Here is a 15,489-nt window from a genome sequence, read left to right as displayed (position 1 = left end):
GAAAAAAAAAAGAAAAAAAGAAAAAAAAAGGACCAAAACATAAAACAAGGTTCAGTTTTCAGGCACCGAGTGCTGAACTGGTGACTGCTCCTACAGTCTATACTCTCAGACGCAGAGTAAGACTGAATTTATCATTTTCTCTCCCTCAGAGAAATGGCGGCATCGTTAAGAGAAATGTCCAAAAGCTTTCTGAGGCACACTTCTCATCCCAACCATTGTATCCCTCCAGCCCACTTTCTCTTCTCCAGGGGATTTTCTTCCAAACTTTTGGTCAAAGGTACTCTCTCTCTCTCTCTCTCTCTCTCTCTCTCTCTCGCACTGTTTTGTTTCTGTAATATTTTCCATTGATATGTTTCTATCATTTCAGACAACTATGTCTAAGGAAGAAAAAGATTTGATTTTTGATTGCCGTATGTGACCCATTTTGCAGCTTAGCTGTTTGTTGAATTGCCTCTTCGGAGCTCTTTTTGGGTTCAATAAAATGTCTTTGTGTGTGTAACTTCTTTCTTACTGCTATTAGTGTTGTTGAAGAATGCTTGACGAGAATTTGTATGGTTGTGTTTATTTTGCAAAGTCGAATTTAGGGATTGTAAACTCATTCCTTTCCTTAGAATAAGATTTTTAGAAGCCAATGGATTGGGAATTGCCGTTTGTGTCTGGAAATGCTTGGAATGGAGCTGTTCTTATTTTTATGAAAAATTAATGGAATTTCACTTTATGGTGGAAGCATAAATATAAGAGCATGGTTCATTTTGAGTTATTAAAAGTTCAAGATTCGAATATGAGAATGCAAAACCTATACAAAACATGAGAATGCATAATTAGGAAATGTTAAACTCATTTTTACCCTCAATTTGAACATGATAATGCAAATCCCTAAATCTGGTAGAATGCATTATTTCTATTCGGGAATGTTAAACTCATTCTTCAGCCTTAACTTTTCAAAACAAACACAGCATTCGGGAACGGGAGATCCACGTGAGCCTCTACAGCGCTATGTGAAGGGTAGGGGTTGGGGTTTATGATTGTAAGTTATATGTTCACCAAGATTGCTGTTTTGTGCATCTTGCAAGTTACATTGTTTGACACAGCCGAACTTTCGAAAACTCATGTTGTTCTGTCTCATTAGGTATATCATTCACCTCCACAGAAGAGTCATTGACTCAAGCATTTTCACCATTCGGCAAAGTTCTTGATGGTATGCCTTAATCTTGTTGATACAAACTTAAGCATATTTTTCCATGTTAAAAAACTGCAACGTTCAAACATCCAGCTGTCTTTCTTCTTGTTCAGCTAACATAGTGAGAAATAAAGTTACGAACAAGTCAAAAGGTTTTGGATATGTGACCTTTGAGATGGAGGAGGATGCTGAAAAGGCTTTGGTGAACATGAATGGGAAGGTAAGAATGCATTAATTCGTCTTGCACTTCATTCTGCGAATGTTTCTTGACACTAGAATCACTTGCAGATGGTGGATCAACGCGTTGTTTTCGTGGATAAAGCACGGCCAGACCACAAGATGGCCAAAAATGCAGGTTGAGAGAAGCTACATTGTGCCTGTGATAGTTCTAGGACATACTCTCTGAATGAGTTGGAATGGCTGGAAATGTTCTAAGAGACCTTGAGGTGCAATTTCTGGTCACGCAATAATTTTTAGTTCTCTTGAGATATCACAAACTTATGACAGTATTTGTACTATTCAGAGACGAAAACCCACTTCAAAACTTCTTTCTTCCCCTCTTGTATTTTTCATAAATAAGCTATAAACTAATGTATTTTTCAAAAGAAAAATATCTCTTCATAATTTCCACCACCAAATCCTAAAGTTAAAGCATACCTAGAAAAGACAATTGCATATTGTTAAAAAGGTAAGGAACGTGAACTGGATTGATAAAGGTTTGTAAGGGTTCGTTTTATTTTTTGCAATAGGTCCTAAAAATAACTTATTATGTTATTGGTCGGGGATAGCAAAAGTATCCAGTTGCATGAGAGTTTTTCTCGGCAGTAAGAAGCAGGGCACTGCAAACATTGGCTAGTCTTCTTCTTTCTGTTTTGTAGTTTTTTTTTTCTTCTAAAGGGTAAAATTGGAACCTAATGTCCAGCTGGAAAAACAGTTCACATAATCTTGTATTCTTTCTACTTACTACTTGAGCTCCAGTTTTTGGGACCTTGGTAGTTTTTGTGAATTACTTTTCGCGATTTGTACGTTGTTGCAATCATGGTCTTAAATATCGATAATATCCCCGATATTATCCCGATAATATCTGATTTTTGGGGGTCCGATATTTTAACAACTAACCATATAGTTATCGTCAATATATCGATATTATCCCGATATTATCGGAAAGATATTTTCAACACTTTTATGAATGATTTGGTCAATATATCGAGATATTATCGATAATATCCCGATATGAAACTCAAAAAATGTAGAGAACTGAAGTAGCTCATTGAACTGATTTGGGCACTCTACGGAAAGCATGTCTCCTAGAGTAATACAAAAGTAGCTCATTGAGCTAATAAACAAAGCATGTCTAGCCGACAGAATGCTCACATGCTTTTACAAAATGGATAAAATATAAAACTTAGCTTTGGATTCCTGGCTTGGTTTACAAAATGGATAAAATATAAAACTCACCAACGTTTTTTCAACTTACATTACTTACCCTACCATTCAACCACTCACCTGCTTTTACTTACCCTGCCATGGCAGTAGGCGGGCAGGACCAGGAATTGGTGCCATAGGGAAGAACTATACTCGTAGAGAAAGAGGCAAGGGGACATTGTCAAGTCAAGAAGATGACTCGTTATCTATAACTTCGGACTCTGTTGGAGTAGGAAGTAGTAACTATGGTTATACTCATAACCAACCATTTCCCTACCCTTCATATCCCATTCCTGTTGGGATGGAATCAAGTGACACATGGAAAGAATCCGAGACTCAATCTTCAAATGATTTTGCTTATGGACAATGTCAACCAATCTCGGATCCATATGGGTGGCATGTTAACAATTACATGGAAAACTATTTTGGGGATTTATCATTTGATGACTACTCTTCAAAATATACTTACTCTACACATAAAGATGATGAAGATAGTGAAAATTTTGAACCTCATAGGAACTCTATGTGGTACTAAGTCACTCATGTATCTTACCATGCAATGTATAAAGTGTAAAATATTGTAGTAATTCATTATATATAAATGATTATGGTGTGTTTAATTTTTTTTCATTAATTACTACATATTTCTACACTTACGGTGTTTGCCAGCTCGCTATATAATCAACTTAAATCAATTAAATCCATCATGCAATGCATTTCCTTCCAATTTTTTGTGATAAACTAATAGATAATTGACTAAATAAACATCCTACAAAGTTTCAATAAAAATTTCCAAGTTTTTCTTACAATTTCCGTGGTTTTTATTCAATTTTTTCCGATACCGATAATATCCCGATATTTCCTGCGATATTTCCGTGTTTTTTGACTTCCGATACCTCCGATACCTCCGATATTTAAGACCATGGTTGCAATTCATGGACGATGACTTAATTTCGTCAAATTTTGTTGATTGTTGACGAACCAAAACCATTGCCTTCGAGTTGCAACGATTGATGTGATTTGCGAAAGTCAAAAACTACAAGTAGAATAGGAACTTTGGACATTGAGGACAAGTAAATAGATATCACCTTTTGAGATGCCCTTTTTATTTTTGGTACAATATATTGGGAAAGGGAGTTTACACAAATATTCATTGGGAGCTTGAGGGTTTCAAGCCTCTGCCGACATGAGTGGAGGTAGAAGGCACCTTTTGATGCTCTTAGAAAAGAAATAACCTATTCCGTACCCAACTCGCACTTTGGGTCTTTCCTCATTCTGAGTCTTATTGTATGACTAATTAACGTGCGGAAAAAATAAAAGGAAAGAGAGGTCATATGATTGGGCATGCCGTTGTCGATCAAATTGATGGAAATTGGAACTCTGAATAACAGAACGCAAGCAAATGCAGAATAAAGAATGGACCAATCGTAATTTAACCCATAAACGCATCAGTCAACATTCGATTGCACTCAATAGGGTAAGACCCACAACATGGCAGATTAAGATTAGCAAAACAAAAAGGTGTGATAAAATTGATCACTCTGAAAATTTGCTACTATTAACTAGACAGTGAACTAAAAATAAAAGATAAAAAAAAATCTAAAAGTGCATCCCTTTGCAACAATTGTCATGGACCATAGACAATAGTTCTATCTTGACCACTGCCCTTGTTTGTTTGAGCCGTATTCGAATTCAATTGCCATGCAGAAACGTAAACATCATCCTATGCCCAGAAAATTGCCAGTATTACCTGGATAAACCATGAATCTCAACAAAAAAATTCTCAGCACCTTGATGCGTGTCATTCTGGCACAATAAGTTATAAGCATTTTCCTATAACCAACAACTGAATGATCCTCATGACATGAACTAACGTGTCAATTCATCAATTTTAATCTACGCCACGGAGAATCTTCTGTACTAAAGAAAAAGGTAATTTTCTGGCATAATCCTATCTTCAGTAATCAGGCTGTTTTCACCTTACGTGATGGAGGTCGTCGAAATAAACTGATCAGATCATCAAGACCCTGCCGAAGAGCAGCACCAGAAATTGAAAAAAAAATCAGATTTCTGCTCGTATTCCATTAAAAAACTACTACATATAATATGAGAGAATGGCAAAAAAGAATTTCGATGCTTTGATATTGTAAGGATTAGGAACAATACCCTAGTTGTGATGACAAGGAAACTGAAAAGTACTATCAAATATGATCCCAAAACCAGAAGCAACAGCAAGTCGAATGTCACACTAGCAACCTGAAATAACATGGTTGAACTGATTAGTTGAATGTCCCATTTCTACCTGCATATAGTTTCTATGGCAGTCCAAACATAAAAATAAATAAAACTTTGAAGAGACTTATTTAAGCTTAAGCATAGATATTGATGGTCACAGACTGCCTTGAAAGTATATTAAACCAAGAAACTTGTAATTACTAATGGGCATTGATATAGGGGCGGGAGATGGAATTGTTATACTACAAAACTAGCAAGTATAAGAAATCAACATAAACTAGCACAAAATTAGAACATTTTCTTTTTTCCAGTACACATTTAGTACCTGATATACGTTAAGTCTAGCCCTAGTTGAATCATAGAAAGTAAACATCCCGTCAAGCACCTCATGCTGCACATTCACCTCATCGGTATGATCTTCCAATTCCTGTCAATAATATAAAATCTGACAGTTCACAAACATGTACCAATGAAACGAGAAAAAACCAGATTTATTCTTTAACAGGCAGGTTGGTTTAAATTTTCCTATTTGACCATAAGGTCCCTCCCTTCCCACGGTCTTTTATTCGTTTCTCTTTCCTCAATTATCCCATGGTCTACAACAGTATATCCAACCCCACCTACAATGGTAGCCAGCACACCAGTTGCTATCCTTCCCCAGTTTCTATCCTGTGCTCTATTTATGACAAGTTTTCAATGCTTGCAGTTCGATCATATTTCACAAATGAAGTCTAAATTTAGGTAACTTGTTTGTTCATAGCCTACATTTAGGTAAATTTGAATTCAGGAAGTAATTTAATTTAAGAAAACCCAAAAATTTGTATAAAATATATTGCATAATCCCATAGTTACATATTGAGCGCAAAAATGCAACTTAGAGTATCATCGACAAACTTCTGAAGGTTGAACTCAAGAGACTGTCAACAATAGAGAAACATTGGATGCTTCCAACATATTCTCAAATTTATAACTTGGTTCTTTTTCATACAGTAAGAAAACTAGAGAACATATATGTACATATTTAATAAATATTAAACAACCATCAGCACAATATTGAGTGAAAGCAATTGCATATTTGAGCTATAACCATGAAATGTATGGAATATATGAAGATAGTAAAACCTTCTTCAATGCCAAGATAAATGGGTCATTCTTTGATAAAAACGGCGCCACACGGGGTGTTTGTGACAAGAGATCCAGCCATGACTTTATGTAAGAAGGATTGACTGCTAGACTACTGTTGTCTGCAAAGATTTGGACGTTCTTTCCTTCGTGACCATAAATATGCCTCTGAGTACAATAGAGGAGAAACATGCAGAAAGATTATAAACAAATAACAAAAAAGTCAGAAATCAATTACTTCCGACCTATTTAGTAAATTTTCCGGTTAACAATATTCACTTCTATGGAACATATTTTAGCAATTCATATTCCAGAATTCACATCGTCTAACACTTGTTGTTCAAGCAACTATTGACATATCAATGTTCATTTGATAATGTGAATTGATAATGGACCTGCCCTGAATTAACTGTGTACATTGAATAGACACAAAAATTAGGTCAAAATCCTTCTAAAAAATATATCCAAGGACACGACAAAGACCAAGATTAACTACTTTTACAGTGTACAGTAAAGAACAGGTTTCTTAATCAGATAATGCTAAAGTTTCTAAATAACATGATGTTTATCCTTAACGCCACAGCACATGCTGTTTATCCAGACAAAAAAGAGTAGTACACACACTTACAATCTATAGCAAGTAAGAACAGAACTGTATGCTCCTAGAGATCCTGTTAAAACCAAGAAGCAAAAGCAAGAAAAAGAAAGAAGTTAATTTCCAGATAAATTAGCCTTACCGCAAGGCTCTCAGCAACTAATTTGACACTTTTAATGATTGCAGCTTCATTCACGAATGGTCTGCACAAAACCAAGATCTCAGCAAAAGACCACTTATAATATATGTACCAGTAATAAGAAGTGGGTCTAAATAAACATAACCTGCCATCAACCAGACTGCCAGTACTTTCTAACAGTTCAGGAGCAACAGAGAGTTCAGAAAGAGTGGCAGCAGTAACTCTCAGCCGTGAAAACTGTTCATGCTCCCAAGCTACCTAGAACAGGTAAAATGGTTTATCACCTGGTATAAACAGTAGGGTACAGTGCAACAAAAACACAGCATGTTTCTAGCAATGGACTAGTACTTTGAAGAAAGATGCACCCAGATTGATTTACAAGCTCATGGAAACACAAAATAAGTAGCGTCCAGTTTGGTTGCAGCAGCAAGAATATATAATTTTAAGAAATCAATAACCTATCTGCATAAGGTATGACCACAACATAGACCGAACCAGCAAAGTATGGTAGAGGAATTGATTTTGTGGACAATAGTAAAGATGAAAACAGATTAAAACTTGCAATGAACCCCAAGCATAACCTAGTGATAAGTTTGATTATCCTAGAGCTGATTTTAGATTAGGAGAATTGCAGTTATTTTCTCAAGTTGTAAATGTTTTCCATAATATTTCATTACAAGAAGACATTACGCCCTATAAATTTCCCTGTCAAAGCCAGTAGTTGAAATGATTAGGGGTATCATAGTTTTCCTGGTAGAAGAATTTCAGAGATAACCTGGGAAAATCAATGCAAACTACTTGCTGAGTTATATAAATAATAGCTATATTTTTGCATCGAATGAGCAAGATAACCAAACATCTTTCCTAATTTGAGGCATTAAGCATTATACTTAAACATAGAAATTTTCTCATAATCATTAAATTGTGAAGACATAACATAACAAAATAGTCTTGTTTGTTCACCACAAGATGGCATTTCAAGTATATCAACTTACTCGGGGATTTGAAATATTTATCTTCTTGTGCTTCAGACCAACTTTAACGCCCAATTCTTCTGCTACATTAGAGAAACCCTACAAGAAATCCCATCGCTTAAACAATGTAGTGCAGCAGCAGAACTCAAGGTAATTTAACTGTACATCTGTAGTATGTAATGTAAAATCTTATTTGCTTACTTCAAAAATTTGCTTAATGTAGGCATTCTCTGGAGGCTTAGACACATGAATCCACAAGTCATTATCCCCTGATCCAATACTATTCAAGCAAATAGCATAGTCAATACTCTCGCGCTGGCGTTGATCAAAGCTCCGAAGCCACTGTAAAATGCAAATAACTAAGGTAAACAGACAAAAAAGATAAACAGAGGGACACTATATTTAAGAAACGGGAATAAAAGACTTGAAGAAAGAAAATGAAAGTTGAAATAAATCGGGAGGAGATGAGCACCTTATGAGTTCCATTGTAATTATAAGGCCCTCCTGATGTTAACCCGAAAAGTAAATTGTACCTTCCCCTTGTCTTAGGATTGGAGTAAAGAACAGAAAATAACCTAGCAATTTCAAGAAGTGCCACAACACCACTTCCATTGCTATCACTTCCAACTGATAAAGCCTACAAAATAAACAAAATTTTAAACCTTTATAAAGTTAAAGTAGCTGAAATAATTCATGATATGCTGTAAAGTTACATACAGGAGCCGCCCCAAAAGTGTCATATGATGCTACTACAGCAATAGTTGGAAGTTGATTTGCATCTCCATCAGTTTTCAATCCTGAGAGCCATCCCTGCACTCATTCAAAAAGAAACATTCAATTTCCAAACAAGGGGAAGCAAACTAAACACTATCAACTGGATCTTCAGTCTTCCAAGAAAGATTCCATTTAAAATTATGCTACTAATGAAGACAGTTGCTAAAACGGATTGCAGAATAAGGTAAAAACTACAGCTGAAATCTGATTGATGCTCAGACATGCAATAGTATTCAGTACAATTGACATCTGATGTCAAGTCATTACTATCTCCTAGGTATGAATATAAATACAGAACTGAAAAATCAAATAGGCTTGGCCGGCCATCTAGTTTTAAGAAGTGGAGGAGTAAATATACAATGAACTCACTTCACTTTAATGCATTACAATGAATTAAAATGCTAACTAGCTCATATGTGCATGAGAATGGTATTTCTGGTTGCAACATAAGTTATCCACCTATAACTAAAAGGATTTGAAACACCTTTTGAGCTTAGCAAGGCTACAACACCTCCAATGCAGGAAAAGACTGTGACACTCAAATCCTATCAGATATAACTAATCAATACATAGAGAACTAATAATTCCTAGGTGATTATCCTTATTATAAGATCATATGCCAAAATTCTTACCAATTTTACATTCTTCAGTCAAAGCAGCTAAACTGTAAGCCAAACTAACAGCAAACCTTTAGCCTTCTACAGGGGAATGTACCCAATATAACATAAGAGCATCTGAGGGTAAAGTATATGATGCAGGACGCATATGACCTAAATTTATTAGTTTCCTAATGTATTTGTTAGTTTCCTAGATTCTCTAGTTTTCCCAATTCTAGTAGGATTTCTACTTTTTCAGATTTCCAAATTTCTAGTTTTAAGTTTCCTATTTTATTTGGGTTAGGATTTCTGTTTAAGCAAGGGATTTTTATCCTATTATGTCTAGGTTTTAGTTTGCTATAAATACCCCCATGTAGTTCTTTAAAATTCAGATTTGGATATTGAGTAAACCTTCTCTTAAAACTATGTGATTTCTGTTCTTCCTTCTCGGTTCTCTGATTTCGGTCCTTTCTTTCGTCCCTTCGATCTATATTTTCGTCTCCTCGATCTCTTATATTCTTCTATGTTCTATTGTTTAAGTGTTTACACTACAACCTACGGGCTGTTCTACATCAGTATAATTACTAGTCATATTTTAAGATAAAGCAAGTCATCTGTGGAAATATAACAAACCTAATAAGAGACTTCAAGGGTACAGCGGAATTGATAATCACATTTTAAACTGTACCCTCAAAGTCATACTTTCAGATATACTTCCAATATCAAATTAACTGTTTTAAACTTTGGATAGGCATAAATATGTGCTGAAATATCTGAGACATATGATATCTGATATGGAAAGACTCTTTATAGAGGTGTTAATGGAAGAATAACATTTATTGCCTCCTAAACATTATAACTCATGAACAACGAACAAATGTGAAACCACCATAGCAACGAAATATAACAAACCTAATACAACACTTCCTTGATATTCTTACATTGTGCAACACATGTATCATCAATTTTAGGATATGAGATTTTTACAAACAGAATAAAAATGTTATATGGGTAGAAAAACACAAAGAAGGCTTAATAAGATATGTTCCAACTGTTATAAGGTAAATAAAGGAGCTAACAGATATTTCCATACTCTACTGGTTTAAGAAATCGCTAAGATTGAGCTTAGATGAACTGACAGGGATATTAATAAAAATAAAAAGAATGTGAGAAACAAACAAATAAAAAAGTTGAGCTTGAACCTGAATGTTTGTGATGGTGGGTGATGCACGTTTCTTAGGTTCTGGCACTGAAACAACAAGCTTATATCTGCAAAACCAGAAAAGACAGAGAGATTCAGAGTTGTGCTATGACAATTAAACAAAACACCTCCTAAAGCTCATGCCAAACAAGGATGTATAAGCATATTTGAAGTTAAATGGTATTGGCATAACTAAAAGGATAAATAATGCACTCATGTCAACAATGAAAATCAGACAGTACCAAAAACAGGATTCTATGCATTTACTTAGAGCACAATACAGATCTTTAAAAAGGACAGGAAGAAGAACAATAAATAAGGTCACAAAATATAATGAATCGTGATCTAACAAACAAAGAGAATTAGAACAAAAGTTTATTGCTGTATAAGTTGTACTTGCTTCCAGTCATATTCGATAAGGACTCCTGAATCAGCAACCACAGATATACTTTCAAGTTCCAAAATTTCCAGCCCCTATATAACTTTTTGGTGCAATGCACAATCCTACTTTAATGACCTCGGCCTCCGAAAGATTTACTCTATATTCCTCTTTTCTTTTATTCTATACCTCTCTATCATCTGTATCCTCCAGCTGGTTCCTAGTCCAAACCAGCTAACCTCTCATCTTTTACTCTTTACTCTGTGAAGTTGAATTTTTCTTACTTTCTCCAGCCAGCATATCCTCCAAGAATTCTACAGCCCTTATCCATCCTGCTGGTGTTATACTGTAACTTTTCCTACCTCAATCCCTTAACTTTTTTTTTTTTTTTTTTTAGAAACACAAAATTATTAAGATGATAAAAACTGAGTAAAAAACTGGAGGACAAGTAGTCCATCAGGAACAACCAAACCAAATCCAAACTATCCCCACAAAACTAAACTGGGCCAAAAGTAATGGAACCTTAACCCACAAAATCAGACCAATCTGGAAAGATCAAGCTGAAATCCTTAAAATGCTTTGATACATCCAAACAACTGAGTCAAAACCTACTAGCAACTAGTAAGCCGAGCCAAGATCCAACAGCAGTGAGTAGCTACGCAGTTTTTTTTATAGTAGTTTTGGCCGCCACTCCTCCACAATCCTGATCAACTTGGAACAGAAATATTTCCCTTGCAAGCTTTACATTCTTATAATGGCATTCTATGTTTAATCTATAAGGACCCAAACTCACTCTGGTGGCCACCCCTCCAATTTAACCCAGCCTCTCACTAGAGCTTACTCTCTGTAGTGACCATCTTTTTTAGGACAGATATATCATTGACAAGAAATTCATCAAAATTTATAATATCCATATTATACTATGCAGCTATCTGTCTAGGGATAAGTTCCATGGTTTCAATCATAAAGCCATTTACTTACCCGCCAGTAGTTGCAGTAGCAGGTTGACCAGTGGCATCATTCCTCTTGACATCAGCCAACACAGCCTCAATATCATCATCTTCAAAAGCAAAATACACAGGATACTGTAACAGAACATACCACAACAAAGATGTCCTTTAGACAACAACAATTTTAAGAAACGAATAAAATAATAAAAAAGTATCTGAAACTTAAGAATTACTCCCATTGTAACACTTGGATTCCCCAAACAAACCCCATTTAAGCACTACATCACAGAATTGCAGGAATTAACATATTGTAATTTCATTTATGGATGAGGAATGCAATTCATTACATCTGAGACTAGAACTTATACATATTAGATGAGTGTAGATGCCCTAAAATGGTTCACAGTTCATAACTTCGCAGAAAAAGACTGGTGAATTTATTTTTAAACATGTGATAGCAAAATAGCATATGCAACTCAATGAACAGATTAATATAATTGCCTATTACGCATGCACAACAAAGAATAATGCCTTTACTCTACTTTCATTTAGGGGTAATTTACTTCAAAGTCAAAATGCAAGATATTACATTCAATGATAAAAAAAGATAGTGGGGCTGGTTCCTTTGGAGAAATATGATTTCGTAGGATTTCAAAAAGTACAAAACCTTATTAGTTAAAGCCAAACAGTTAACAAGGCTCGGGTAACTAACAAATAGCAGCAAGTAGCTGCTGCTACCAAATTCCTGTTGAGCTGATATGCTATAATGATCAAATAAAGCACCTCAATCATATGGTATGCATCATTCACTAAAGGAAGAAATTAGGAAAAAAATTATTCATACATCTTAAACCTAGGAAAGCAACCGGAAGACTGAGAAACGAAATCAACATGTGGTCAATTTGATAAATTATATATAGGATGTTTCAAGGAAAACAATAGAAGCTAGTTGAAAAGCAATCATAAAGCTAAATGCAACAGCATATGCAACATGCGCATCATAAACCATAACTAGAGAGGTGCAAGAAACAAACAGCAGAAAGACAACTGCCTCCAATTATAAAGAATAAGAAAACTTATGGCTGTTTGACTTACAGGTATCTTGGAATGTATAAGTAATTTTTCAAGTTCGGCCAGATCATTCTTCAATAGCTCCTCTCCATCAGTTTGATGATTACTTTTTGCCCTTTCTCTATTTTCTATACTAAATATCTGGGGCAGCAAAAACAGCAAACCTCCCAGAGGCTGGTTTTGAGTAATATATTCTGCAATATGATTAACAATCTCAATCAGCAATCAGCAATCAGCAATCTGAAAAGGAAAGTTGGTCGGTACTCAACCAACTTAGCTAAGGCACTTATAGTTTAAGAATCAATGGGATCAACATTCTTATTGAGTTACTCAATGATCATAAATTTAAAATTCAAACTGTCATATCTTATTGAGTTACTCAATGATTATAAATTTAAAATTCAAACCGTGATATCTTATTGAGTTACTCAATGAGCATTATTTTAGTTCAAAATAGTTGCTCAAAGTCACATATTCAAACAGCCCCAGTATTGTAGCAGTTAGAGGTGGCATTTATTGTTTGTCATACGCGGGGCTTGTTACTAATTAGCATTTAGAAAGTAAAAGCATCGAAATTTAGGCACTTCTAAGAAGCATTCTCAAACTTAAGTGATTGTACACAAATGGCCTCACCAATCTCACTTCACTCAGAAGACTAGGAATACACACATATTGGAGAGCCCAATTAAAAAAAACATGAATTTATTCAAAATCGAAGATTACCCACATAAATGCATAAAATATAAGAATACATGAGATGAAAAGAAGCACTACCTTTGACGAAGGAGATGTTGAGTTCACGTAAGGGGATGATGAGGACAGTGCGGGAGAGATCAGAGCCAGGAGCGAAGTGCAAAGAACCAGCATGGTGGTTGAGGTTGGCGAGTCGAGATCCGAAAGGAGCACCGGAGATGTCGTACTGGATCAGCCGATACACGTCGACGACTGTGGCGGCATCGCAGAGCTCAACGCAGGCGACGAGGATGAATACGAGAGCAATCATCGAGTACATCGACTCCAGCACTTGGCGCTCTCCGCCAGGCTTCGCTTGGACCATGGCCGTTATCCGATTGCGATCTATTCTCTCTGGTCTCTAGGGTTTTGGGATCGGAGGAACCAAAGAGAGAGAGAGAGAGAGAGAGAGAGAGAGCGATGTAAATTATAAATGAAAGAAATCAGAAGCAGGCTGCTGCTGTTGTCACGTTGTGTGATTGTGTTTCTGGTGGGAGGAGTGATAGTTTAGTGCGGGCTGACTCTCACTCAAGTCCCCCTAGCTAATTTGATTTTAGATTGGATTGGTTCCCTTCGTTCTTCTTTTCTTTAAGAATAAATTGGATTGGTTTTTCAGTTCCATTTGAGCATGTTTAATTAGGGGAAGTCATGAATAGGAAATTAAGAATTTTGCAATGAGGAATTGAAATGGGATCAACCACTCTTCTAGTTGGTATGAATCCTAATTTTGAGAGTATTTAATTATATATTTTACCATAGAATTTCCCTAATTTTTTTATTCCATATGTTTAACACATCTAAGGAATTGAATACCCATGTATTACTAAACACAAGTGAAAATGAGTAAACATGAATGGTTAGGAAAAACATATTTTTGTAAGTTAACTAAAAAAAACAATAAACCCCAACGAGGTCTTAAAAAGGGTCTTGGCTTCCAATTCATGCAACTATCAATAATGAATTTATTTTGATCCTTTCAAGTTTCATTTTTGGGAGATCAAAGACGAGTTGATATTGATACTCCAAAAAAGTCATTATACACTCCTTCGAGTAGAATTTATCTCTTATATTTTTATAATAGGAGAGTGCGGGACGCCTATTTGAAACTTTAACAGTTTTTTATTATTTTATTTATCATTTTGTATTGATTAGACGATTATGACTAGGATTGGGCATTCAGATCGGTAACTAGGTCAAACCGCCCAAACCAAACCGATGGTTAGGGTTGGTTTGGTTTTTTTTCAACTTTTTTTTTTATCATCGGTTTGAACCCAAACCAAATCGAAATATATGATTCGATGTACGGTTTGCAATATTCAAAACCACGGTTTCACCAAACCAAACCGATGGTATTAAAAAAATATTATTATTAGAAATATATATATAATTTTAAAAAAAAAACTAGCTTTTGTTGTTGGGCATGCCAACACACATGCCTAATTGAATTTTTTTTTTTTAAAAAAAAACCTCAACACACGCATGCATCTTGTCTTCTCTCTTATTTTTTTCTTTTTTCTTTTTCTTCTCTCTCCATCTCTCCCTCTATCTTATCTCCATCAATCCCTCTCTTTATTTTTTTTTTCTCCTTCTTCTTATGTCTGTCTTCACTCCCTCTCCCCGTCTCCCTTTTCTTTCTTCTTCTCCCTCTTCTTCTTCTTCTTCTCTCTCTCTCTCTCTCTCTCTCTCTCTTCTTCTTCTTCTTCTTCTTCTTCTTCTTCTCCATCTCTCCCTCTCTTTTTTTCTTCTTCTCCTCTTCATCTCTCCCTCTCTTCGTTACTTTTATTTCTTCTTCTCTCTCTCTCTCTCTCTCTCTCTCTCTCTCTCTCTCTCTCTCTCTCTCTCTCTCAGAAAGCCAAAAAACCCAAACCGAACCAAACCAACCCACCAAGTCCGATTAACCGAAGTAGTTGGTTTTGATCAATTATGGTTTGGTTCCGATTTCCAAAATAGCCAAATCAAGGCCTATGGTTCGGTGTTCGGATTGAGTCCAAAACCGAACCAACTCAAACCAAGCCCACCACTAGTTCTGACTTGAGGCCATAAATATACTGTATATCTATTGGCATTACATTGTAACCATATATAACCAATAATGTTATCTCAATCACTCAATGGT

At 35.5% G+C, this 15,489-nt stretch overlaps 2 protein-coding genes across 2 annotated transcripts; one reads left to right on the top strand and one right to left on the bottom strand.

Annotated features, from left to right (window-relative positions):
* On the top strand, nucleotides 1-1,810 carry LOC110750019 (RNA-binding (RRM/RBD/RNP motifs) family protein). The gene is made up of 4 exons (XM_021950264.2): nucleotides 1-277; nucleotides 1,130-1,198; nucleotides 1,294-1,400; nucleotides 1,469-1,810. Exons 1-4 carry the CDS (start codon nucleotides 154-156, stop codon nucleotides 1,538-1,540), a joined length of 372 nt encoding a protein of 123 aa, XP_021805956.1. The 5' UTR covers nucleotides 1-153; the 3' UTR covers nucleotides 1,541-1,810.
* Nucleotides 1,811-4,008: 2,198 nt separating this feature from the next.
* LOC110750024 (M28 Zn-peptidase nicastrin) lies at nucleotides 4,009-14,016 on the bottom strand. The gene is made up of 14 exons (XM_021950274.2): nucleotides 13,416-14,016; nucleotides 12,666-12,835; nucleotides 11,602-11,705; nucleotides 10,243-10,309; nucleotides 8,388-8,480; nucleotides 8,143-8,307; nucleotides 7,872-8,012; nucleotides 7,692-7,769; nucleotides 6,842-6,954; nucleotides 6,700-6,760; nucleotides 5,963-6,130; nucleotides 5,166-5,267; nucleotides 4,772-4,861; nucleotides 4,009-4,632 (listed from the first exon to the last, which is right to left on the bottom strand). Exons 1-14 carry the CDS (start codon nucleotides 13,696-13,698, stop codon nucleotides 4,570-4,572), a joined length of 1,698 nt encoding a protein of 565 aa, XP_021805966.1. The 5' UTR covers nucleotides 13,699-14,016; the 3' UTR covers nucleotides 4,009-4,569.
* Nucleotides 14,017-15,489: the final 1,473 nt, after the last annotated feature.

This window comes from Prunus avium, chromosome 6 (genome assembly GCF_965620075.1).
Source record: "Prunus avium chromosome 6, drPruAviu1.hap1.1, whole genome shotgun sequence".
Lineage (NCBI taxonomy): Eukaryota > Viridiplantae > Streptophyta > Magnoliopsida > Rosales > Rosaceae > Prunus > Prunus avium.
The sequence above is the reverse complement of the archived record's forward strand: the minus strand, read 5'-3'. Positions and strand labels throughout refer to the sequence as shown.

Coding starts and splice junctions, on each gene's coding strand:
- LOC110750019 (XM_021950264.2), top strand. CDS start 154: ATGGCGGCATCGTTAAGAGAAATGTCCAAAAGCTTTCTGAGGCACACT. Junction 1,199..1,293: donor ATTCGGCAAAGTTCTTGATG/GTATGCCTTAAT, acceptor CTTCTTGTTCAG/CTAACATAGTGAGAAATAAA. Junction 1,401..1,468: donor TGGTGAACATGAATGGGAAG/GTAAGAATGCAT, acceptor AATCACTTGCAG/ATGGTGGATCAACGCGTTGT.
- LOC110750024 (XM_021950274.2), bottom strand. CDS start 13,698: ATGGTCCAAGCGAAGCCTGGCGGAGAGCGCCAAGTGCTGGAGTCGATG. Junction 11,706..12,665: donor TTATACATTCCAAGATACCT/GTAAGTCAAACA, acceptor GTTCTGTTACAG/TATCCTGTGTATTTTGCTTT. Junction 7,770..7,871: donor ACATTAAGCAAATTTTTGAA/GTAAGCAAATAA, acceptor GATTTCTTGTAG/GGTTTCTCTAATGTAGCAGA.